The sequence below is a fragment of the Choristoneura fumiferana genome, chromosome 5 (genome assembly GCF_025370935.1).
Source record: "Choristoneura fumiferana chromosome 5, NRCan_CFum_1, whole genome shotgun sequence".
Taxonomy (NCBI): domain Eukaryota; kingdom Metazoa; phylum Arthropoda; class Insecta; order Lepidoptera; family Tortricidae; genus Choristoneura; species Choristoneura fumiferana.
In genome coordinates, this window is record NC_133476.1 from 11,423,521 (window position 1) to 11,448,295 (window position 24,775).

General features: G+C 34.8%; 1 protein-coding gene across 4 annotated transcripts in view; it reads left to right on the plus strand.

The window, feature by feature from the left end:
* LOC141428110 (uncharacterized) overlaps positions 1–21,825 on the plus strand; it is a 47,117-nt gene extending 25,292 nt beyond the window's left edge. For 2 of the 4 annotated variants that reach the window (XM_074087869.1, XM_074087870.1), the window contains 13 exons: positions 2,160–2,234; positions 13,989–14,111; positions 14,947–15,056; positions 15,174–15,393; positions 16,333–16,410; positions 16,547–16,680; positions 16,775–16,910; positions 17,029–17,109; positions 18,408–18,692; positions 19,244–19,471; positions 20,163–20,498; positions 20,775–20,893; positions 21,154–21,825. In XM_074087869.1, the coding sequence (XP_073943970.1) occupies positions 2,160–2,234; positions 13,989–14,111; positions 14,947–15,056; positions 15,174–15,393; positions 16,333–16,410; positions 16,547–16,680; positions 16,775–16,910; positions 17,029–17,109; positions 18,408–18,692; positions 19,244–19,471; positions 20,163–20,498; positions 20,775–20,893; positions 21,154–21,223 (1,995 nt within the window). In that variant the 3' untranslated portion in view covers positions 21,224–21,825. Of the gene's footprint in view, positions 1–2,159; positions 2,235–13,988; positions 14,112–14,686; positions 14,877–14,946; positions 15,057–15,173; positions 15,394–16,332; positions 16,411–16,546; positions 16,681–16,774; positions 16,911–17,028; positions 17,110–18,407; positions 18,693–19,243; positions 19,472–20,162; positions 20,499–20,774; positions 20,894–21,153 lie in introns of those variants that run through there. The other 2 variants (XM_074087871.1, XM_074087872.1) reach the window with 2 other exon arrangements.
* The last annotated feature ends 2,950 nt before the right edge of the window (positions 21,826–24,775 follow it).

The following is a 24,775-nucleotide window of genomic DNA, read 5'->3' on the forward strand; positions in this document are numbered from 1 at the left end:
CATAAATGAGATGACTTTTACCCAAATACGAATAGCGAAAGGTAGTTTCATTTATGTCACAAATTATCATTTCAAGAAAGTACCTCCTAAAATGAAGAATCGCATCATCTACCATAAAACCAATAAAGACCCATAAAAATCAATAAAGCATGTGCAATAAAAAATCTAGCGTTTATTACTTTATTGAATTCGTGAATCACACAGATCTACACTCGTAGATATGTACTTGTTCCATTAAACCTATTTTAACATGCTTAATTCAAAAACGTTTTAAGTCATTACCCTCTTTCATAAATAAAGAAGACAATAATACTTTTTTTACGCGTTTTCGTTTTAAAACCATAAATGAACTAAGTGAGTATATATATACATTTAGGTATAGTTTACATTCAAATGATGTTTAACGCAAGCAATTTATAAACACAGTTCTTTCCATTTAATAACAATCCGTGTCTATCTTCATCACAGACTGCATGCAACCCAAAATAGTTTTTTGTCTTCCCCTCGACTACTTATTTTCATTATAGTATTTACATACATATACTTTGTGAAAAACGTAGGGATTGATATGAGTACCTTCTACTCGTAGGTAGTAAAGGTGAACGAGTTTTGTGAGTTATTTTAATTTATAACCAACATTGGCTACCTTTGTTTCGCAATAGGTACGTTTGCTACGTTCTCAATCTAGGTACCTATATGTCGGCGGCCGATCTTAAAATCCGCCTGATCACGAAATTCCTAGGCATATCGTGAAATGGCGCCATTTCATTGTATGCCTAAAAGTTGGCCAACCATATCACGATGTGCCTTTGAAACAATACAGCAGATCGATTAGAGCAACGCATTCGTGATTCGTCGATATACCTAGCTCTATATCGGGCACATCGTGATATGCCGAAAAAAAGAAAAATTTAGGTACGACAAGCGAAGCGAGGAGTGGTTAGTATTAATTTTGGCCACAACGCACAGCCGAGCGAGCGAAGCGAGCGTACCGCGGCGCGGCCAGCGAAGTGCCAGAACCGATATGGCGGCGTTTCATGATATGCCTAGGATTTTCATGATCTGCCTAAACTGGCCAAATCATGAAATGGCGGCGTTTTTTGATATGCCTAGGAATTTCATGATCTGCCTAAACGTCATTAGGCAAATCGTTAAACGGTGAGATTTAGCCGATTCATGAAATGGCGCCATTTCACGATATGCCTAGGAATTTCGTGATCGGGCGGATTTTACGATCGGCCGACATATAGGTATATTCTCGAGACAAATCAGAAAAGTTTATCGTTTGCTCGTAAAATGGAGGAATTTAGTTCTATCTTTTTTTTAAATACTAAGTAAATCAATTTGTGGAAAAAGCGATCGAATGGTAATTATTTTTCCAAAGCTACATTTTAATCTCCTATTAGTACCTAACAAGTTTAACAAGAGTTAACCGCTGTTATTAAGCTTGTATTCTATATTATTAAAATTGAACTTTAACTTCCGCGTTGAAGGAACATTAGTTCCTGATTGCAGGCGATTCTCAATCAACTAGAGCTCTACTGAAGCAAATAACTATGATCAAATAATTTGCTTCTATCCAGGATGGATAGATCTAATCAACAATTTACTCGGCAGATTGAGGGAGCTTCTTTTCCTTTGAGAATAAAAAGCAAGAAGTTACACAAAATTGATCGTAACTATCATGCTGAGAAGTTAACTAACCTGTTATATCCGATTATAAAAACTAAAACAGAGCTGCCGCGTCACATTATACTGTTCGTTCAATACCAATATTGATATATTCTTTAAACAAACTTATAAACAAGTCAATATTATTCCAGAATATGATTAGGTATTTTTAGATACGACACAGATCAATAAGAACTTTTTCTGATGTAGTTCTTGTTCAAGGGATATTTTGTAGATTTGTGCACCAAATTCTTTCGAGAAATTTTATGAAAAATGCACATTGGCTCTTATTATGAACTTTAAATTCTGCGAAGGACATAGATACACAAGTAGGTACATTTGAAATTGAATAAGAGCTTGTAAAAATACAGTTTTAGATGATGATGATTATGATGATAACGAATATTATAACATCTACTTTCGGAACTTTAATATGATTGCCAGGCCAGTAAGATGGACCTTAATGTAGGTAAATCTTTTTGTTGCAGAGACCAGACAATCTCGAGTTGCCGCTGTCAGCACCACGCGACACTAAATCTAGTGTGTACGCTATGAATGATCAGGTGAGTACCTAACAACTTATTAAGTTATTACCCCGTCAGCACACCGCCAGTTACCATGAGTTTACAGTGACCGTACTCGATAGCGACGGCGTAAATTATTTGTATGGAGAATTGTACAGCGCCTCTACAAATAATTTACGCCGTCGCTATCGAGTACGGTCACTGTAAACTCATGGTAGTGGTACAGATAGCAAAGATAGGTAGTGCGTGTATACTATGAATGATCAGGTAAGCACCAACTTACTACCTACCTATCCAATACAAACAGAATTCCATGGGCCCTATAAAAATACACAGATGTTTGTATCGTTCAACTTCCGAAATATCACGGCCATTTAAAATTCCCATAAAAGTGGGCATACCTTGCCAGGGCTGAAACTTTATTAGATCAAGAAAGCACCACTTTTCCGGTATCTGGATGGGCTCACAATAATAAAAATTTTAGGGAAACGTATGAATAAGTGAGCTATGGACTAAGCAGGCACTTTGCAACGTCTTTAGCAAGCGCGACCAAGTCGTGGTCAGTGAAACGACGCCCCATGCATTTAATTTTAAAATTCCATATCTCGTATACTATTATCTAAAAACTGATGATATGACTACCTATTTAATGAACCAAGTTCTTGCAGCAGGGTCTTGTCAAGTTTGGCTTGTGCTATATAAAACGTACCACATACATCAATTCGAGCCCCACTTAGCGGTCGCATTCGGGTAAAAACTGAAGTCCTGTATACGAGGTTAATCAGATTAAATTCCGGTTTTAACCACTGTTATTACGCCGTTATATTTTAAGGATAACGATTATTTTTATGACTATGGAAATTGTTAATCCGATGTAGACCACACATGGTATAATAGTATGTATAATACTTTAAACATAACATTGTAGTTATACTTTGAGAAGTTAATCGCTCGTTATTCATTTTTCACTTCCGTTAATATTAGGTACTTATACCATTGTAAACATTTGTGGTCTCATCTTCCAAAATGTATTTATTATCAATTTATATAAATGATGCTTGGGGACATAAAAATTCGCAGTGTAATAATAACTGTGTCGAGAAAACATTGGGATTTGGGAAATTTCACCGTTTAACCGCTCGGTTTAGTGTAGGTACTTGAAGATGACGCCGGGGTACGGGTGAAGCGCACATCACGAAATGATAAGGAACCGGGTTGGATTCCCGGGCCCAGCGTATCTTTTCTTGGTTGTTCAATATGTTCTGGTTTTACAGTATATTTGAAGAAAATAGGGTATTGTTAAAGTGCATCCCATATGCTCAATAGTTTATCTTTTCGTTTTTTAATGTAATAATGGCGTTAAAGAACATTTAAATCCAACACTAAAGTTTAAATAAAACGTCCTGTCACCCTTAATTGTACTGTGTGCATTCCGTAAATTAAAATGAGACCATACCTTCAGATAATTACTTACTTTTTCATTTATGCAAAGTGATAAAAAACCGGTGTAGCAGGTTGATTATAATATTTTGATTATACTTTATATGACTTTCATTTAATTCCAACGAATCAGGGCGTGTTATCTGATTTACGGTAATTAGCTCACGTTGCTTTAACCAGTCAACTTAAAAATGGATTTATTTTAATTAGATACCTTGCTAAAATGTACACTGTCTTTCTGTTCGTGACTGAATTAAAATTACGTGATACTTACTAAACTCTTATACATATCCCCAAAAAAAATACCGTAGTTACTCGTTTACGTTTTATGAAGGACACCCGGGCATTTAATATGCATATGTTATGGACAAAGTGATTAATGGGGGCATTATGAACAATTTCAAGCTATACCGGGCCGAGTGTTTAATTAGTATACTACTAAACTTCATTATTTATCACATTATCTGATCGTTCTGAATATTGCTACGAGATCGCTGGGCAATTGATTACAAATTATTTTTAAGCAACCGAAGCATGATTAATTGAATCGGAGAGTTTAGGTGCGACGACGAGCGCAGCAAAGAGGAGCGTGTTAGGTTTAACTGTGACCATAACAAGCACGAGCCGAGCGAGCGGAGCGAGCGTGTCGTAGCAGCGGCCGGCGGCTGCCAGAATTGAACTCTGCCATTATAGATAACTTACTTTACACATTTTTATACATATTTAATTTCGTAGGTAATAAATCTATAAAAAATAAAAATAATAGTAATGAAACAAGTTTGTTTCATTACTCTGCCCAATAGGGGATAGACATTATGTATAACGCCCGGACAATTTCATTACTTAATTGAATATTTTTTATCAAATTGCTATCTCATTCATATTGGTCATTTTTCATAATGCCCGGGCACATGGATGGAGTTAAAAAAAAATAGATGCCACCATAGCGCAACACTGATAGTTAAAAATAGTTTGATAATTTTCAGTAGTGACGAAACTTTTTGCAGTCAGTTATAGTAACAGCGGCTAACATTGTCCAACTTATTGAATTCATCCCCCACATGATGTAAAGCTTACCTACCTAAGTATACCTACCATACCTAAACTTAATAAGTACACATCGTAATCTCGTGTGATTATCGAAATAAAAACCAGCCTATGTCATTTCCGAGATTCAGGCATAGGTAGGTACCTACTTCACCTCAATCTTTGTATGAGCTATTTTAGCTTAAAAAAGACAAAAACACACACGTGGTCGCACATGCAGGCGAAAACTTTAGTGAAGTTATAATATTAGTAGGGTTAGTTACATTATATTAAATTGTAGTGACAAAAAAAGCCAGGAACTGAGTAAACTTTTTCAAACTTGTACTTTTAAAACGCCGTTAGTAGGTAGTATATTTTATCAAGATATTTATTTGAGTCATAATAACCCCGCGATGCCTTAGTATATTTTATCAAGATATTTATTTGAGTCATAATAACCCCTCGATGCCTAAGAAGGTCCGAGGAGGTCATAGCTTTAGTCTTGAGATGATAACTATATTTTCAAAAAAATATAAACAAAGTAAGTATTAAACTTTAATAAACGGTTCTATACTTACCTATCACCTCTTTCGCTTCCTCAAATCATTGATCCATGCGTCAGAAAATTTACTTTTAGGGAAATTATCAAAAATAATAACTACATAAAGTTTTTCGCTGCTGTTAAACTTTTTTGTTTTATTATTTAAAATTTAAACAGTAATGCAGGAAAATTAAAATTATTGGATTCAAGTGGATCTAACGTCTTAGCAGAAGAAATGTAAAATACTTTAAGTACCATAGAAAATGGTCCACACACCATCACTCATTTTTCTACTGAATTCACTGAATTATACCCGTAATATTTTTATTAGCAATTTTACGGATGTAACCTTTTGAATTACATTCAGATCACAAAAGCAAAAGTGATTTTTAGGGTTCCGTAGTCCACTAGGAACCCTTATAGTTTCGCCATGTCTGTCCGTCTGTTTGTCTGTTCGTCTGTCTGTCCGCGGGTAAGCTCAGAGACCGTTAGTACTAGAAAGCTGTAATTTGGCATGAACATACATATCAGTCACGCCGACAGTGGTACAATAAAAAAAAGTAAAACAATTTTTTAGGGTACCTCCCATAGACGTAAAGGGGGGTGATTTTTGTTCTCGTCTAATCCTATAGTGTGGGGTATCGTTGGATAGGTTTTTAAAATCATTGGGGGGTTGCTAAGACAATTTTTCTATTCAGTGATCTGTTTGCGAAATATTCAACTTTAAGGTGCAAATTTTCATTAAAATCGAGCGCTCCCCCCCCCCTCCTCTAAAATCTAAACAGTTGAGTAGAAAAAATAGAATATGTCAAAATTCAGAATATATCAAAGAAGAAAAAGAAAAATATGTAAAAATTCAGAATATATCAAATTTACAAGGAAAATTATAGCGGCTAAGATTGCTTGAGAATTAGCAGTTTAAGAGCAGCCTGAGATATAAAATATAAAGGAATATTACACAATACGAAATCTTTAGAAAAATATTATTTGATTTTTTTGTACCTAATGGCTACGGAACCTTATCCTGGGCGTGTCCAACACGCTCTTGGCCAGTTTTAATGTTTGTTATTATACATAATTTCCGCATTCAGTTGCTTTTAGTGACTTGATTTGTATAGATCTTGTCATCTGTATAGAGATAGATCATGTCATTGGATTTATTCGATTAGTAAATAAAAAATAAATAAATGATACATTTCATTCTTGCTCCGTGAGGCTTTATTGACTGACGTATGTACTATTAGAGCATGAGGAGTGAAAAATCTTTTGAACATACGAAATTCAGAAATCACCCCTCGAGTAATTAGAATTTAGAACTTCCGGAAGTGTGCCCGTAAACCCCATTTAAAGCCATTTATAACACGTACTAAAACAATAACAATAAATTACTTTTATCTAATTATCTTTTGTTTGCTATGCATGTATTGTGGAGATTATTAATACACAACGCGACAAAAGAATGTTGCTACGCATGTATATGTATGTATATGTACGAGTAACAGCGTAACAATGGCACAAATTACAGCGAGAGCTTTTTATTGCCATTAACATTGTGCAGAAACTCCTTGTGTTGTGCTGTTCTCACAGACCCACTTTCTTTGGTGCCAATTGACTGTTTTTTTCTAACATTTTTGTTATGATTTTGTTTTTTTCCATAGCCGTTATTACCCAGGGAAAAGGAATCGTCCCAACCGAACTCGTATATAAATTTAAATTTGTACAATTTTTGAAATATTCTTAGAGCTTCGTTCCTCAAAACAAAAAAAACGGGCAAATGTTCCGTACCTAAATAAGGCAAATATTCAATATTATGTTATGATCGACTATTACTTGTTAACTTGTAAAGCTCACATGGCTGTGCTATGATAGTTTTCTTTTGAATTCGTTATAGGTATACGTATATCACCATCATATTTTTATCAGATTTTTCAAGGCAGCAGTTAGCTTGTAGAGAGGGAGGACACTTGTCTGTGACAAAAATTAGCATTTTAAAGGTTAATAATTTGCAACGGCACCCTGAATTCAAAATAGTCTTAACAAACTAAATAAGTTAATAAATAAAAATAAAAGTAATTATGTTTTTGAAAGAACTATCCAACGATCCCATACTATAAGGATAGACGAGAAACGCAAATTTAAACAATTTTTTAACGTGAGGGCGACTTTTGTGGTTAAATTAGAAAATTTTAAAATAATGCAAACTATATCGTATAATCTATCTTGTGAGCAAATATATATTTTTTATAAGTTCAAAATAAACAGTTACATAACGAGTTAAAAAAAACATAGGCGCTAATTTAACCAGTCCCCAAATCTCGGAACTATCAGGCAAAAATTTTTTTTAAAAAAATCTATACATATTCAATCTATCTGTATCAATACGGCAAAATTAATAAGAAATTGTGTTGTTTGAATACGGGGCACAATTAAAAAAAATCAAATACATTTTTCATACGGATATTTCTCCAGGCTAGTTCGACTCGCACTTGTCCGGTTTTTTTGGTAAGGCCTTTTCTGCTTAGAACTATTTTCCTGGTATCTTAAGGGTTCGCTTCCACTGTTGCGTAACGAAGCGAACAAGAGTAGGTACTCGCAGAATCGATCGATCGCATGAGTCAAAATTCACGTCTAATTATCGAATTGCAACAGGAGCGGAACCGAGACGCGGAATTCAACTATGTGATTGAGATTGACGCGCCTAATTTTAAGCATAAACATCGAAACCCATAAACAAGTACATTTTGATTCTGGACTTAGGTAAGTACTTTTAGTTACAATTAAAGGGATTTTCTGTATCTTGACTTTCGACAAATACCTACACAAATTACACGCACAAATTCAAAATTTTTAATAATTTTAATTGAGACACGCAGATTGGAAACATAACTATAGCCCGGTACATAACTATAGACCCCTACCTATTTCATAAACGTGACAATTGTCAGTGACATATGTTGAGTGACAATCTAATGTTTGTATCTAAATTTAATGATAATTATGTTGTAAAACAAGAATTATTTTTCGTAGTCGACATTTATTTGTAAATTTGTCTGTAAATCTTGACATCTTCTTGACATGAGATTAAAGCTGTGTCAGGTTTGCGTTACGATTGTACTCGTATGTGTTTTGTTTTGTGGTTAACATAGGTACCTACGCGTATTTTCAAAATGGCTCTCTAGGATAGTTGTAGTCGCACCTGTTAGCGTGGTTAAATAGGGCCCTGCAAGAAAAACCGTGCAAGTTGGAATATTTTGGCAGGCTGTAAAGCCAACGAGTTTGTTTGTAGTTTTCAATTGAGCGCCGCAATGTAATGCAACTTGTACGATTTTTCTTGCAGTGCCGTATTTCACGAAGCTACAAGTTACATAATTTATGACCGGTAGTCTTCGTTTAGCAGTAGGTAGTTTAGCAATAAGTAGGCATTGAAAAGAGATTAGCGCTTGTAAATTGTAACTTGTGGCGTCCTGAAATGGGCCACGGTCTAAACTGGGGTAACTCGTATGTCTTTGGTAGTGGAAATCTAGAGCCATATATTTTTTTATATTTTTCAACTCGGGTTTTACAAAGTAAGGCAGAACATGTCGAGCTAAACTCGATTTAAGGCGTGAGTAATTCGGGTCAAGATGATTTAATATAGGTAGGCAGAAATTTGCCGGTTGGCAAAGAGTTGAAAAGATCACGCTATAACTACCTCAGGAAATAACCCCTGCGACAAGAAATGTTAAACAGATAGTAATTGATGTAAATTAATGTTAATAAAATGCTCGACGGCGCTCAGTTGAAAACTAATAACGTTGCATTTTATGTAAAACGTGCAGGATAAAGAAGCTGTCCTAGCCGCCGCAAGCGATCAATATTATTGTCATCCCTGTCTGTCTCAGGATAGGTACCCGCGGACAAAATGCATGGTAGTATGTGGCACTGATTTGGCAACGGAGATGCACTGTGGTATAATGTCATATAAGTTAGCTAACGCTGAGCCAGCGTGCAGTTTGCGTATTTCGTATTTGCGTATTTCCTGTTCTATCATGTAGCCAACAAACAATTGGGCGATAAATATTGAGCTTATAGCAGCTTTAAGTCTTATAATAGCTTTATAAGATCTATAGTAATAGTTTTTAGCGAACCTATGGAGCTAATTGAATACATTAGTCAACTGACGATAGTAAAGTGATTTAATAGAAATTAGAAAAAAAAAGCTCGAAGCTGTAAAGTGGTGCTATAAGTTATCACGTTATAGATTGTAGTTGCAGCTATAGGGTGATTTTATCACTGAATGCTCTTTTGGAGTGTCTACTAACGCATCTTAAAGCTGTCGCTCTGTAAGAGTGTTATGTTTACCTTCTAGTGCTAAATGTCGCCTATAGTGTTAAATAAGCCGTAGGAAAATCCTAAAGCTATACAATGGTTATAATGGCAATTCTAATAGCTCCCAATGAGAGACTTGAGAGAGTGATATAACGGAGTTAGGGTACCCCGTTGAAACTCTGTGTAGCTGTTTTAGCGTTTATGGTGCTATAAAAGAAATTGAAGATATAGCTTTTTGAGTTTCAAGTTTTTTAAGCTCGTTACTTACTTTTTAAGCCCGTTTAAGATGTTTAATGTAAGAGGCCCTATTATATCACCAAAAGCTGTTTAACATGATTACTTGAAGCTCAAAGTTGGAAACTAGGTTTTGATACATCTTTTTTAACTTATACAGAACTAAACTCTATTGAAAGGTGTTAATAATCACTTTAAGTGTTTAAAATCGCTGCTATATCCATATGATCGATGCAATAGAGATATCGGACCGATTAAGAGTAACAGATAATAACGCCATTTTTGTTTACAAATAATAACTTTAAAATGCCAGACATATAATGGAAATTAAGTTTAATTTACTGTCAATACAGTCAAAAGTATAAAATCTAGTGACTTTAGTACTTCCATTTGCAAACCTAACCCGTTAAATTAACTATTAGAAAAAAACTGGACCGTAGTATTTCAAATTTCTAAGGCGCTTGAAAATTGAGATGTAAAATATCATATATAATAACAGAAAACTTACAACTTCAATAGTTTTTCACGTATCTACATAAAAATAATTGATATTAAAATCTCGCATTTACCGTTTTGCACTCGCGTTTTGTTATTAATGGCACATGTTAATTTCCAGATACAAATATTTCTATAAAATTGCTTACAAAAGAGTACACTATCACGAAAAGAGTTTGTTTTCATCACTGTAGCTTTTTGTAAGGCTTTAAGTGATAATTATAAGAAAACATTCCACAGGTTTGACTCTTTATTATTAGCTGCTGTGGTACTATTATACCACTTGTATATCACTATTGGAGTTAATTCCAGCTACTCAAGAGCCTCTAAGTGATCACGTCTTTGCCAAAATCGGACTATAAGAGAGTTACAGCGTGCTATATGGCTAATTTTTAGGTCGTGCTAGAGCTATAGGATTTTAATAGAACTAATAAACGGCGGTTATAGAACTTATTTTATCGCCAAATTGTTGGTTGGTTACCTAAAAGAAAGAATAACGTGACTGCCTGAAAGGTCGGGTCAGGAGTACTCTAAACCGACGTGCATGCATGAAAAGATTGATGAATGTAGAGGAAGCGAGAGTTGTATGCCAGAATCGTAGCAAGTAGAAGGATGTAGTCTCTGCCTAGCCCGTTGGGAAAGAGGCGTGATTTTATGTACAGTCGCCATCAGATATTTCGGAGCGTCCGAGGTGCTCTAAAATATCGGCACATGCACTTTATTATTGAGGTATTAGAGTTCATGCTTCGATATTTTTGACCACCTTGGCCGCTCTGAAATATATGATGGCGACTGTATGTATGTACGTGACAGCCTGATTGACTAATTGTCAGACGACGCACAGCATAAACTACTGAAGCTATAGAGACAGTTATACAATATACATAGAGGCTTGTGATATCGGACATATGTATAACTTGAGGATCATAGAAAAGCACAGAGAAAGGATTTTTCGAAGTTCACGTGGGATAGGGAAATAATAGGGCTTTATATTTTCTCTTCAAAGTGGCCCTATCTCCGTAAATATAATTCTCGGAAATTTAAATTTCGTACGAATGTATGCAGATAATTATAACTTATTTTCAATATACAAATTGAAGAGGTGAATTGATAATTGAAAACGAGCGCATATTCCATTATAATTAGGTATCGTTAGCGATAGGTCGTAGTCTAGTCAGGCAATCAGAACAGTGTTCCTTCATCACTTTTTTTTTCAATTCAATTCTTAAAAGTATAGCTCCATCGATACTATCGATGATTCCGCCAATGTCGAGGTTGGAAAAGACACTATCGGTTAGCCGTTGTACGGTCGTTCATCACTTAAAACCTAGTTTCACGATAAGGTGATATAGGTATACTTAGGTACCTACAGACACAGGTACGAATGACGAATCTTAATCAAGGAACAATTCATAAAGCACGTAGTTAAACTTAAAAAAGCGATACGATAAAAGTAAAAAAAAAAGTTATTTGTGCAACAAGAGAGCGAAGTTGATTTCGTTGCGAGTGTTGATTTAGAATCCCGAGTAAGCGAGGATTGTATAGTTGAATCACGAGCGTAGCGAGTGATTCTAGGTAAGAATCCTGAGAGTAGCAAGGGATTCAAACACACGAGATGCAAAAAAACTTTGGTCTCGTGTGACATATACAAGTTTTCACCTCAGCAGCGGGAACATAATTTAAATGTAACATAAGAATAAAACCACATATATACCTACCTGTTTAGAAACAAATAATAATAATCACATTTTAAAACCTTTAAGTACTCAAAAATGATACGTACATTCGCGATTACATCTTTAAAAAGTCACCAGAAAGTTAAGAATGCCACACATTTTTCAAAAGCGGTAAGTAGAGAGGTTTTGAATTCGGAACGAAAAATTGACCAGTAGGTAAAATACGATTAGAAATACGTAGGTAGAATGCGATTTTGCTCACTGATTTCTCATAGCAAAACCTGCCTGTTTGAGGTGCTGAGGTGAAAAGATTATTTTTTAGTTCCTTAGTCAAAATGGCTACAAACTAATCCAGTTATAGTTTCGCTATGTCCGTCCGATCGTCGGTTTGACTGTCTTTCCGCGATTTGGCTTGATATTCTTAGTACGGTCAAGGAGTTTAATTCATTGGCCACCATGGAACCATTTCACAGTAAACGTCATAGTGATTGCATTAACTATCAAGGAAAGTCGTAATGACTTTTCCTTTGAAAAGGTTCCATGGTGGCTCATGAATTAAATTCCTTGACTGTAGGTACCTACTGACTACAAGTTATACTTTGGCATACTTAGGTAGGTGTACCTACTGTACATAATAACCACACCGACAATTTGGTCAAATAGTAGTATTTGCCGCATCCCATCCCCACTAATATTATAAATGCGAAAGTTTGTAAGTCTGTTTGTTTTTTGATTGTTAGGTACTTCTACTTCATCACGTCTAAACCGCAGAACCGATTGAGATGAAATTCTGTATACCCTTCTGAGTCCTGACATTTTTTAACAAACTTAGTGCTTAAGACCTAGACGTGGTTGACCTGCTTTGTTATTTTGGATATTATTTCAAAGTTATTAGAATTCTTTATTCAATGAACAATATGTACTTTATAAAGTACATTCGGGCGTTATTCTTAGTGTTCATTGGTCCTTTATAAAGTACGCAAGGACTCAGGAGGATACAGATAGATAGTAGTTTAAATCCCGGGGATGGACAGAGAACAGTTTTATCCCGAAAAATTACCTACATACATACCTAGTTCGCGCGGGATAGCGATAACCGAATTCTGCCGAATTTCATCTAAATAGATTCAGCGATTTAGACGTGATGAAGTAACAAACAAACAAACAGACTAACAAACTTTCACATTTATGATATTACTGGGATTTTAATAACTTCTCTATAACGATCCGTGGAGCCCATGTGGAGCCCCTTGGCACAGTCGCATGGCCTAAACATTTATTGTATCCAATGCGGTGTGACCTTCGAGCTTATAAAGCAATCTAACAAATATATATCAACACATTGGGACCAATCTATTTTCTTTTTGTTGGGGACGCACGCAGCAACAGACTAATCTAACCACTATCAGGATAAGAATTATTTCTAACAGGTCGTTTCTCTTAAGGTCGCAGTTTTAATTATAGCAACACCCAAATTTTTAAGATGTACTTACATCGACTATTAAAACAGAAGTTTTATTCCTGTAAATGTTAAATTTCTGCTGCCACTGAAATTTCAGATTTTGTTTCTGCGGAGCTATGAATGTCGGAAAACAAACAATTTTTTTTTATGTTGACATTGGTATTCATAATTTTCGTATTTTAAGTAGGTAATTTGAAATGTGCAATTTTGTAAACCGGAACAAGCTAAATCCGAAATATTTAGATGTTCCCAAGAAAGTACTCATACTAGGAAAGTGTTTCCATCATTTTTGCTCTATCTCAATGATGGCAATAATAACTATTTTGAACTAGGGCTACTAAACTACATATTTTTTAAGTATTTCATACAAACATAATTATAAAACAATTAAACCGATTTTTTCTGTAACAGTATTTTAGTATCGTTTGGATGTTAGCGACATCTAGTATTGAATGGTAGTTAACCTGAACCTGTCTACGTGCAAAGCAACGCCGCCAAGTGTTGAATAGAAGAACTACGCATTAACCGACTTCAAGATCTTTGGAAACGCTGTATTCTGTATTTTCGCTTCAATATATATAGGTAATTAAAATATTTCTTATTTGTTTCAGACCTTTCACACACCTTCTTTCGGCGACGAAGAGTTCGATATCCCTTCCATACACGGGCAGCATGCGAACGGCGGTCAACCAGGCCATATACAATACACTCAAATGCATCATGCAGTGCCTCAGGTAAATAAACGTAACTGACAAATTAGATTCCAATATTAAGAATAGGCTTATATAGTAGTTTGTTTTCGAACTTCGTGGCTAGGTATAGATATTTTCGGTCGTAGCATCTTCGTAGTTTACTGAAACTACGAAAAAATAATTCACTAACAAAAATGAATAAAGTAGAGTACACTCGTAAAGTGATATGATATGGAAGTGATAGAATAATAGGTACAGTCACCAGCATTAATATTTGCCACAGCGGAGCGCGCAAAAATATCTGACACGTCCTTCCGGCCCTATAAATAGAGTCATATCAGATATTTATGCACGCTTGTTGTGTCAGACATTGGTGCTGATGGCGACTGTACATGATCTATCTCTCAAACTGGTTTTTTTTTACATAAGTATGCATTTTTTTTCAATAATGCTACGTTTTTCATTCTGTGAATTATTATATTACACGTTGATGTTCAAATACTTGCCCCGAACAGCTTTAATCAGATGGCGTGTGTTTTTTTATGATCTGTGATGTGATTGTCATTCATTGTCATTCAGCACCTACGTTTTGACTTCTATTCTGTTTCTATTCTTTCGTTTATATTATCAAAGAAAACCCTTGTTCTTTGCATTATTTAATGAAGTATTTTTTCCTATTCGTGAAAAATATCATTGTAGACTGTTTCAGCTTCCAATTTAAAACTTAGTTCTTATTGGAATAAAAGAGTTTCATTTACTTTTTTCTTATTTATTAAGTACTACTTTATGTTAAGTTTTTCGAACTTGGTAATTGATAGGAGCAATTATATCAAATAAGTTTTAGCTGTTATTGTTACATCACTAGTGTTATTCGTAGGTCGGTATGATGAACCCGGCACAAGACGGCCTGGCGCCGCCGGGCGGGGCCCCGTCGTATCAACAACCCCTGTACTTGCAAGAACCACACACACCAGTTACATCACACAGGTAAATGTTTATTTCCTGCTAGCTCTACTACTTTCGTCATTCTTGATACTGATACTGCTCAAATTAAAAGGTTGTTTCACATTATAAACACATTGCTTACATTATTTTTGTTTTCAGTGGTGCTGGAGCGCCAGCTGGTAACTACGTGATTCAGCAGCAACCAGGAGGTCAGCAACGGCTACTAATGATGCAGCCATCCCAAGTGATGAATGGCCCCCCAACCCCCAACACCCCTACGCAGAATTCTGCCCCAGTCTACAGTTCACCACAGAGGGCCTCTCCTCCTGGGACCACAAGTGATGATTCTGATGATAGTGTGCCTTCTCACCATTCACAAGTAATTCATAACTTGTTGACATAATCGGACATAGCTTAGGGAAAATACCATTGATGTATGTATTATATAAACAGAATTCCTTTACCCAAATTTTGTCCAATCCTTAGCTACTCAATCTGACATTTATTTATGGATTGTTAGTGTATAGAATAATTACTATGTCAAAATGACTTTAATTAAGTGGTAATTACAATCATCATAAGTGGTATCTTCTCTATAAACTGGACTAGTACTTTGCCTATACAAATCTTATTGATTTTCATAGTTATTTCATTATTTCATATTCTCAGTTGGACATTTCATAAATTTTACTTTACCGAATGGTGGTTTCTAAGAGCAAAGTTTGCATGAGTTACTACTAAATATACCCAAGGTACCCATGAACAGTTTTCCCAATTTCCCTAGGATCCACTCATCAGATCCCGATTGTCGGCGGCTGATCGTAAAATCCGCTAGAATGATGAATTGGCTAAGGGAGATCTGCTATATTGTTCAAAACTCACCGTTTAACGATTTGCCTAGTGACGTTTAGGTAGATCATGAAATTCCTAGGCATATCATAAGACCGTTGCCGCGGCACGCTCGCTTCGCTTGCTCTGGCGGATTTTACGATCGGCCGCCGACATATATATATAGATAGATAGAATGTTACTTAGTGTATTCAGATTCAAATATACAAGATTTTGCTCCAATGCTAATTGTGCATAGCGTATCTATTTTGGCTAGCAAGAGACCAAACAAATCATGTTCATTAACCCAATTACCCACCTTATATCCCTATAATTTTTTCACTAATTGTTCATGCGTATGTGTCCCATGTGTTTTATTTCAATATAGTTCATTGGCATACCAATTACATAATTCATTCTAGAAATAATAAAATTGAGATGCAAATAGTAGAACATAGAAAATTCTAATGGATTGGTTGTTTGTTGGTAGTTGCCTGGTGATGCGGAAAGCCTTCTGCCTATCCATTATTGCTCAGCGAGCCGGCAGCAACAAACTACGCTTCATCAGGTATAGGCAGATTTATCTTACATACATATTTCTAGGAATATGTTGACTGTCCATTATACACTCATTGCCAATGAACTATATTTTTATTGGATGATACTTGTATAATTTGCCATTTTAAATTTAGTTCTATCCACAGATTAGTGCCAGTAATATGGGTGTGAAGAGGTCATCACCAGAACCTATTGACAATGGAATCAACCGAGGACAGATGCAAAAGAAACCTAAAGTTCAGAAAAAAAAGAAAAAACGAGACCCCAATGAACCACAAAAGTAAGTTAAATCTTACATGAATTCATTTAAATTCATATTCCATCTTTTTAATTAGGGAATCAAATTACAAAGTTAACTTCAAAAATATTTTCAGGCCTGTATCAGCATATGCATTGTTCTTCCGAGACACCCAAGCTGCAATAAAAGGACAAAATCCTAATGCAAGCTTTGGAGAAGTCTCCAAAATAGTTGCTTCTATGTGGGATGGGCTGGACTCTGAACATAAAAGTGTAAGTAATTAATCTAACCAGGCATGTAAAATGAGCTTCTGCAGATATTTAATTTTCAGAAGGAAGGTCTGTCTTGATTGTAATACTAAAATTTTAATTTTCCCGTTTTGTATCATAGGTATACAAACAGAAAACTGAGGTAGCCAAGAAGGAATACTTGAAAGCACTTGCCGCATACAGAGCAAGCTTAGTATCTAAGGTAAGACTAATACACAGATTTAACTTAAACTTTAAAAAAACAGTATTTAGGTATGGCTGGATACATCAATCGCGCAACCACAGCATGCTTCCAGTATTGTAAAGTAGTTATACTTGAAAGGTTTAGGTAGTTAAATAAATGTAAACAAAACAATGTCATTTACATTCCTGATTGAAATTTATCAGTCTAATAGTCTATTTTGTATTACAATGCAATGATATAAGTAAAATATAGTAAGACAGGCGTTTTTGTTAGCATTATGTTGAAGTTGTGGTATTCAGTGTTTCCAGTTTTATAAAATAAACCTTTCCAATAAAAAAAATACATAAAAAATGTTCACAATCTGAAATATACCAACGTCATTGCATTGAGCGAGTATGTACTACGTATATATGTATGTACTATGCGCCATAGTAACAATTTTACACAACAAAAGCAATATAATCACGAAATCATTCTACTTGAGATGAAATTAAATGCAACATGTTCCGCGATACGGAAACAAGTTTGGTTGACCCTCGTCACTCTCATGTTAAACTTTCGTCGTCTCGCTCGGAAATTACGGAACTAACCGAGGCACACGGACGAGGGTGAAGTAGAATATGTTGTTCTCTTTCGCACAGTGCCGCCGCCTTGGCGTACCGATCAATGTTTGCTCGCCTGGCAACTTCGCTAGAATCCAAATATGACGCAGTACTAGCCTTGAATTGAACATTTAAAAAGTTAAAGCTTTCAAGAGGGGAAGTGTGGTGAGCTTTTGTTTCGTTCGTAAATATTCACAGAATTATAACATTTTAAAGCTCAATTCGTTTGAAATTCAGTGTTTGTGGTTGTTAATCATTATTACGAAGTATTTTTTGTTGGATTGTGACATTAAAAGCAACGATTTATTAAAGTATTGGTGTTAAAAACAGAAGCGGCGCGAGTGAAAAAATTGAAAGGTTACAATTTTTCTTTTTTAGTAAGTTTTTAGTTCTAATGCCGATTTTAAAGAACAGGTGTAATTTATTATTTTACACAAGAATAGTGCGCTGACTTTAGTACCTAAGTAGGAGCATAAACAGGTTATATGAACAAATACTGAACATGCTACTTCACAAAAACGCTTTTTATTATTATTAGAAAAATAAAAATTACAAAAATCTAACTGAAATAGTGTGAATATGAACAAATAGTTTTAATTTTTGTCCATGGGCTAGGGCCACATCATAATAATCTTAAAATTACATTGTATTTATTATCTTGTAAGTATAAAAACTTCTTCAATTAATTTTTTTTTAAATGTCTGGAATTTTTAGGGAGGTGAACAAGAAACTCCTGCCATGTACAATCACGGCAACAATACTAACTCCAACTATGGGAACTACTATCAAGGGGTTCAGGGACAGGCATATGGGAATGGCCATTCGCCTCAAGGATATGTACCCAACCCCGCGCCACAAGGATACACGCCTCAGAACTATCCCGGTGGTCAGCCTCAAGCAGCCTACCCTGCACAGCCTACTCAAGGCTACCCACAAAACCCTCAGCAAACAACACAGAATTACCAAGGGAGCATGGCGCACAATCCTGCTACCTACCAGGTAAGAATTAGTCACAAAAATATTAAATATTTGTTCTGTTTGTGTAGTTACAACATTTACATTTAACCAAGGCATAATAAATTACAAGCTAATAGTATTAGCGATTTTGTATTGAAATTCACTAATACTATTTGCTTGTTATTTGTTATGCAATTGGGCCCTGGGGTTCCCAAACATTTCCATGCTGCAACTCCCTTTGTAGGTTGTAATTGTAATACCCTTTATAAAAGAGAATAGGCATTTTTAAATAAAAAAATGGTGTATTTTTCGGTGCTCGCTGATACTGTATGTTTAAGCATTTTCTCAGTAAGTGAAAGGTAAATATTTTTGAGAAATAAAGTTCTTTAACCATAAAATTAAAAATGTGTATCTCAATGCACAATTTGGGGACTTCTGCATTAAACTGATTTTAATAGTATTATACAGGTAATTTTACTTAAGAGAGATTGATTGATTAATTAATTATAATTAATCAATTAATTATAATTAATCAATCAATTTCAATTAATTATAATTCAAACACATCTGCTTATCTATTTTTTTTCTATCAGGGTGTGCCGGGGCAAAATCCTCAAAGTTACCAAGGCAATGCGACAACCCCACCTCAAGGTTGCCAGCCTAGTGTCAATCAATCGCCACGGAGCTACCCGCCTACACAAACTCCAGCCCACTACACTCCATCATCTGGCTTGTCTCCTCCAGGGTACAGACAAGTGCAGTCCCAGTCACCACCAATGGGCCAAGTACATGCTGCCATGCAATACCACCACTCTCAACAGGTGACTACTGTTTCTATTGTATTTTGTAATCTTGGTGTTTACTTCTAAGACTATTTGAACCTAGCTTTGTCCTCCAATATCATCTCATCAGTAATTTTGCACTGTATCAGGAAAAGAAGTTGTTAGCCTGGTATAGTATAAACTTTCTATGAATGAAAAAAAATCTAAATTTGGAAACAAATTATTGAATAAATATGTATTTAATTTTTTTTCATTATTAATATAAATTATAACAAGCTTTTATTTAACTTGCAATGTTAGTATTTTATGTAAATTAGTTCTGTAGCTCCAGCCCTCCACATATAGGTAATTAAACATGTACTTAAACCTCTTTATTATCTTAGTATAAAAAAATAACAAGTGATTGTATTACAAGCAAAACTACATGAAAGAAAAAATTAGGAGCAGTCTGACTGCTTTAATTCATTTTCAGGGTTCCGTATCTTAAGTAATTTAAAAATAAATGGTTTTTAAATGATACATGAAAATTTACCATTTCAACAAGTGTTATTGCCAAAACAAATGCATAGTTTTTTTATGTAGAAAATCTATAAAAAGTCAATGATTTTCAATTAACATGATAATTAAAAAATCCCCTTATGGTATGTACCAAACCCTTGCAACACGGCCATTTTTATCTGCAACATTTATTAAAAAAAGTTTAAACCCTATATCTTGTTTACATTTCCAGCAAATGCAACAATCACATCAACAAATGCAGTACCAGCAACAACAGCAACAGCAGCAACAACAGCAACAACAGCAGCAGCAACAACAACAACAACAACAACAAATACAGCAGCAGCAGCAACAACAAATACAACAGCAGCAGCAGCAAATACAACAACAACAATTACAACAACAACAACAACAGCAGCAGCAGCAGCAGCAACAACAACAAATTCAGCAACTGCAGCAACAGCAAACAACTCAACCACAACAACAGCCTCAGAACCAAGCACTGAAAACCGAACAACATTCACCAAACAGCAATGGAAGTTCTGGCATGCCTCAGCATTCCCCAGAGGTAATTCGTCAATTTTACCTTACGGCTTTAAAGGGGTAATTTCTGAAAGCTAATTAACAAGAGTGTGATATTTTGTCTTCTGTGTCTCACCCACCTCACCTTACGTATTATGTTTAGGAGCAATCAAAATAAATAAATTATTTAGAATAGTTTTAATTTAATTTGTATTCAAATTGTTTAGTTTTTTACTGCCCAATATACCTCTTTAGTTAACAGCTCATGTGAAGTTGTTAATTTCGTCGTAGGCATTTGAAATATTTGATCAATTGTCCGCAGCAAAGTGAAAACAGAAGCACGCCATCGTGCATCCGTCAGGGTTGTACCAACCCTGCCATAGCCAATAGTGAATGGGAAGATGAATATTGCTCTAATGAATGTGTTGTCAGCCATTGCAGGTAATAATACAAATGCTTAGTTATTTATTTTTTCTATTATGAAAATCTCCCGCTAAGCAATACCGTCAAAATAACACAATAAAAAAAAACTTTTGCTTGTAAGGTATTGTTTTGTAAAACCTGTTTTATTTAACCTTCTTTTCAAAATCAAAAGCATTTCAAGAAATATCAAGATAACAGCTCATGCAACATAAAAATAATTGTTAAATTGTGTGGTGTGTAAAGTGCAGGGTTTTACATAAGACTTGTCTTGTTTTCAGGGATGTCTTCAGTTCATGGGTGGCCTCTAATAGCAACAACCAAATGCAAAGTTTTTCAGCAGTAAAATAAATGATGAAATTTGTGCATATCGATGTTAGATAAACTATCAGTCCTCTTGTAGGGGGTCACAATGGAACTTGAAATTTAACATTGTGTTAGTTTATTTCCATTGTGTAGTGGTTTTTTTTATAACCACTTATATTATCATACCTCTATTATAGAGTTACTACTTGGAATAGTTTTATTTCAGAAAGACATTTGGAAATTAAAGTGTTTGACAGTAATTTTTTTTTATCGGGGGATGCAACATCATTGTTGAACTGGAAGTAAATTAGAGCTAGCTTTTTATTTTTGTGAGAAATTACTAAATATTTTTTATGATTTGATTTGTGCTGAAGAGATGTTAAATTTTGTAAATAAATGTTTATGTTTCATTGCAAATGTAGATCTTCCATTGTGGCCACTTTGGTAGCATTTATTACGGGTATATAGTTAGACTGTGAATCATGCTAACCTAGGCAGTCTACTAGTACCTAATTTGCTTTATAAGGGAAAAACTATACTGTACATGGACGAAGAGTAGTTAATGTTGATTGAGATGTAAGAAAGCAACACACCTATAATATAGATATAGAACATAAATTGGAAATAAACCTTTTTTGTATGTACAATTTTGTTGTTATTATAACTTTCTTACAAGCCATATACATTTCTGTAGCTTGCTTTGGGAGACGATCTTTTGTTTTGGTAGCAAGAAAATATGCAGAAAAACTATCAATACCAGAGCTATCGTTTTCGTATCAGGAAATTTAAAAAAAACCCTCTTGTAAAAATAGTGTTAATAGAGCGGTCGTGGCCATTTTTCATTCCATTTTTATCAGGCGGTTGTCTGCGTCATTTCAAGGACTGAAGTCCAGACATAATCGCCGCACAAATGTCAGGCATTTATGTAGTATTTTAACTTAATATTCAGTTATTAGAACGGCGCGTGCTTTTCTACGCGGCATTCGATATTGTCGTAGTGATTATGATAAGAAACATAATCGACAAAGCCTTAAACAAGTAATAATTTGTACGCTTTCTGATTTCTTAACTACTTTGTATTTATCTATCTATAGTAGGTATTACAAATGTAATATATCTATCTAGTTAAAAACCTATTACTCACTAGTAGTCTGCAAGACACTTTGGTAGCGAATTTTATATAGTTATATCGGCTTGTCAACATGCTTTGAATGAGGCCACAGTAAGCGTAACGGCAAAAATCCTCTTAAGTGCATATTAGCAGGAAATATAGGGCGGTAATCCGTGACGTATCAGAACCACAAAATAAATGAAAGGGCCCAAAAAACTGTTAGTTGCGTTAATTGTTTCTGCTATAGCTGTTATTATTTACGGGAGTCCGAATGTTGAAAAAAATACCACAATGATGTAAGTTCCTAATGCAGTCGGCATTTATAATTTATTATTGTAAATTGTAACTGCAAAATATAATCTAGATTGGTAAACTTTATATTATATTATAACTCATTATTCTAAATTTGTCTTTTATATTTTTCTATTGTTTGAAACAGTCCATGAATAGGAGGAAATTCTTAATTCGTCCGTTATTTGTTTTAAATTAAATGAAATTAAAAATGTTTTCTTCTTTCTTTTTGTGAATGTCTACCTTAAAGTATTACTCTGTCGGGTAGCAACAAAAAGTAAATAAATTTCCTGTAAATTTCAAACAGCTTTATGGTGGGATTTGTTTGCCTTTTTTTAAATACCTAAAAGAATAAGAGTAATGTCAAACTTTATTAATGTGCTTCCATAATTTCAACTATAGTACGCTACTTTATTTATTTCAGCGGGTACCTTTTATATTAACTCGTATAAGGATATATTGAAACTTCAATATGGCGCTTTTATAATTTGCTCTGGAGCGACACGGTTCTGCCGTCAGGGTCAGGGTACAATAAGAGGCCAAAATGTTGTCATTTTATAAAGCCGCTTCTAATGTACCATGCACGTCCACAGCAACTTTCGTGTTGAAGACTGTTTTGCTGTAGATTATGAAAGTAAATTATAAAAGCGCAAGTTAGTAACGACACCAACTTGAGTTCTACGTTCGATAATTATTATTATAGTCAGTACCAGCCACTGTGAAATAACCTTCATGCGCACCATAAAAATGAAAAATGATACTATTGTATAAAATCAGAACATTCAGACAGGACAGTCGCCATCAGATATTTCGGAGCGGCCAAGGTGGTCAAAAATATCCGCACAAGCACTCTATTATTAAGGTATTAGAGTTCATGTATCGATATTTTTGACCACCTTGGCCGCTCCGAAGTATGGCGACAGTACATACCTACTGAGCAAAACGAATCGGTACGTATAATAAATACTCTACTGGTATCTTGCGTCACATTTATTACTATTTGTTGAAGCCCAATAGTACTTAGTAACATTACAAGCTAATAATGTATGTAATACATTGTAAATTTTTCAGAATAATAACATTAATAAAATGATAGCAATATCCGACAATTTGTTCACTAGAAATTTGATTTTGTATAGAATTTAGCTGGACCAAAATTTTTTTTGAATTAAAAGGGTGATGTTATTTATAAGATACTACAAATCAAATGTCTATTGTATAATATTCAATACAATTTGTAAATAAAAACCTGCAATAATAGAAGTAATAGAAAATAAAGCATAATAATTATTCTAATTTTATCTTTTTTATTATATAGTATTATTAGAACTTAATTACTAGGAGCAAATTATCTTAATAAAGTGTACCATACTACAGTGTATAAAATGTAATTAGAACAATTATTTCATTAAATTTCTTAAACAATAAGTGACATTTGCCTTTGCCTTTCGCGATCCTCCTCGTATTATATCAAAACTGAATATTTTTCTATCATGGTTATGCTACCTACTCACGACTGTCTAGGTCTAGGTTTTAGACTAAAAAGTAATTTAATACCTGTATATACACCGGTGAGAGGCGTATTAGTTATTTATTAACGGAACATTGACGGCGCAGGTAGGCTATTAGTTAGATTGAAGCCAACTACGTCTCATCTCATCCCCGGCCTTATATACCTTAAGGGGCTGTTTCACCATCCATTGATTAGCGTTAACCGACGGTTAAATGTGATGCCGCCTCCGTCTATTCGAACAAAACAAATAGAGACGGCATCACACCTAACCGCCCGTTAACACTAATCAATGGATGGTGAAACAGCCCCTAAGTATACCGCTTAGCATAAGCTTCTCACATTGAGAGGAATTGAGCTTTAGTTCCCTACCAGTGCGGGTACAGATTTCCTCACAATGTTTTCCTTAACAGAAAAGCTTATAGTAGTTAAATTTTCAAATTTTAATTTCACATTTAATGTAAGTTTCGTCTCAGAGGTGCGAGCCCGGACTCGAACCCACGGCCCTAGCTTGAGAGCAACAGGTCAAAGTCAAAACACTAGGTTATACCACTTATACTGTGCGGTTATATATACCTAATAGTTGTCAGCATGAGTAAATAATGCACTGTGCGATGGGTAATTTAAATAAATTGAGAATTTTACTTATGTAGTTAGTAAACTGACCTATCAACTTTATGTTTAT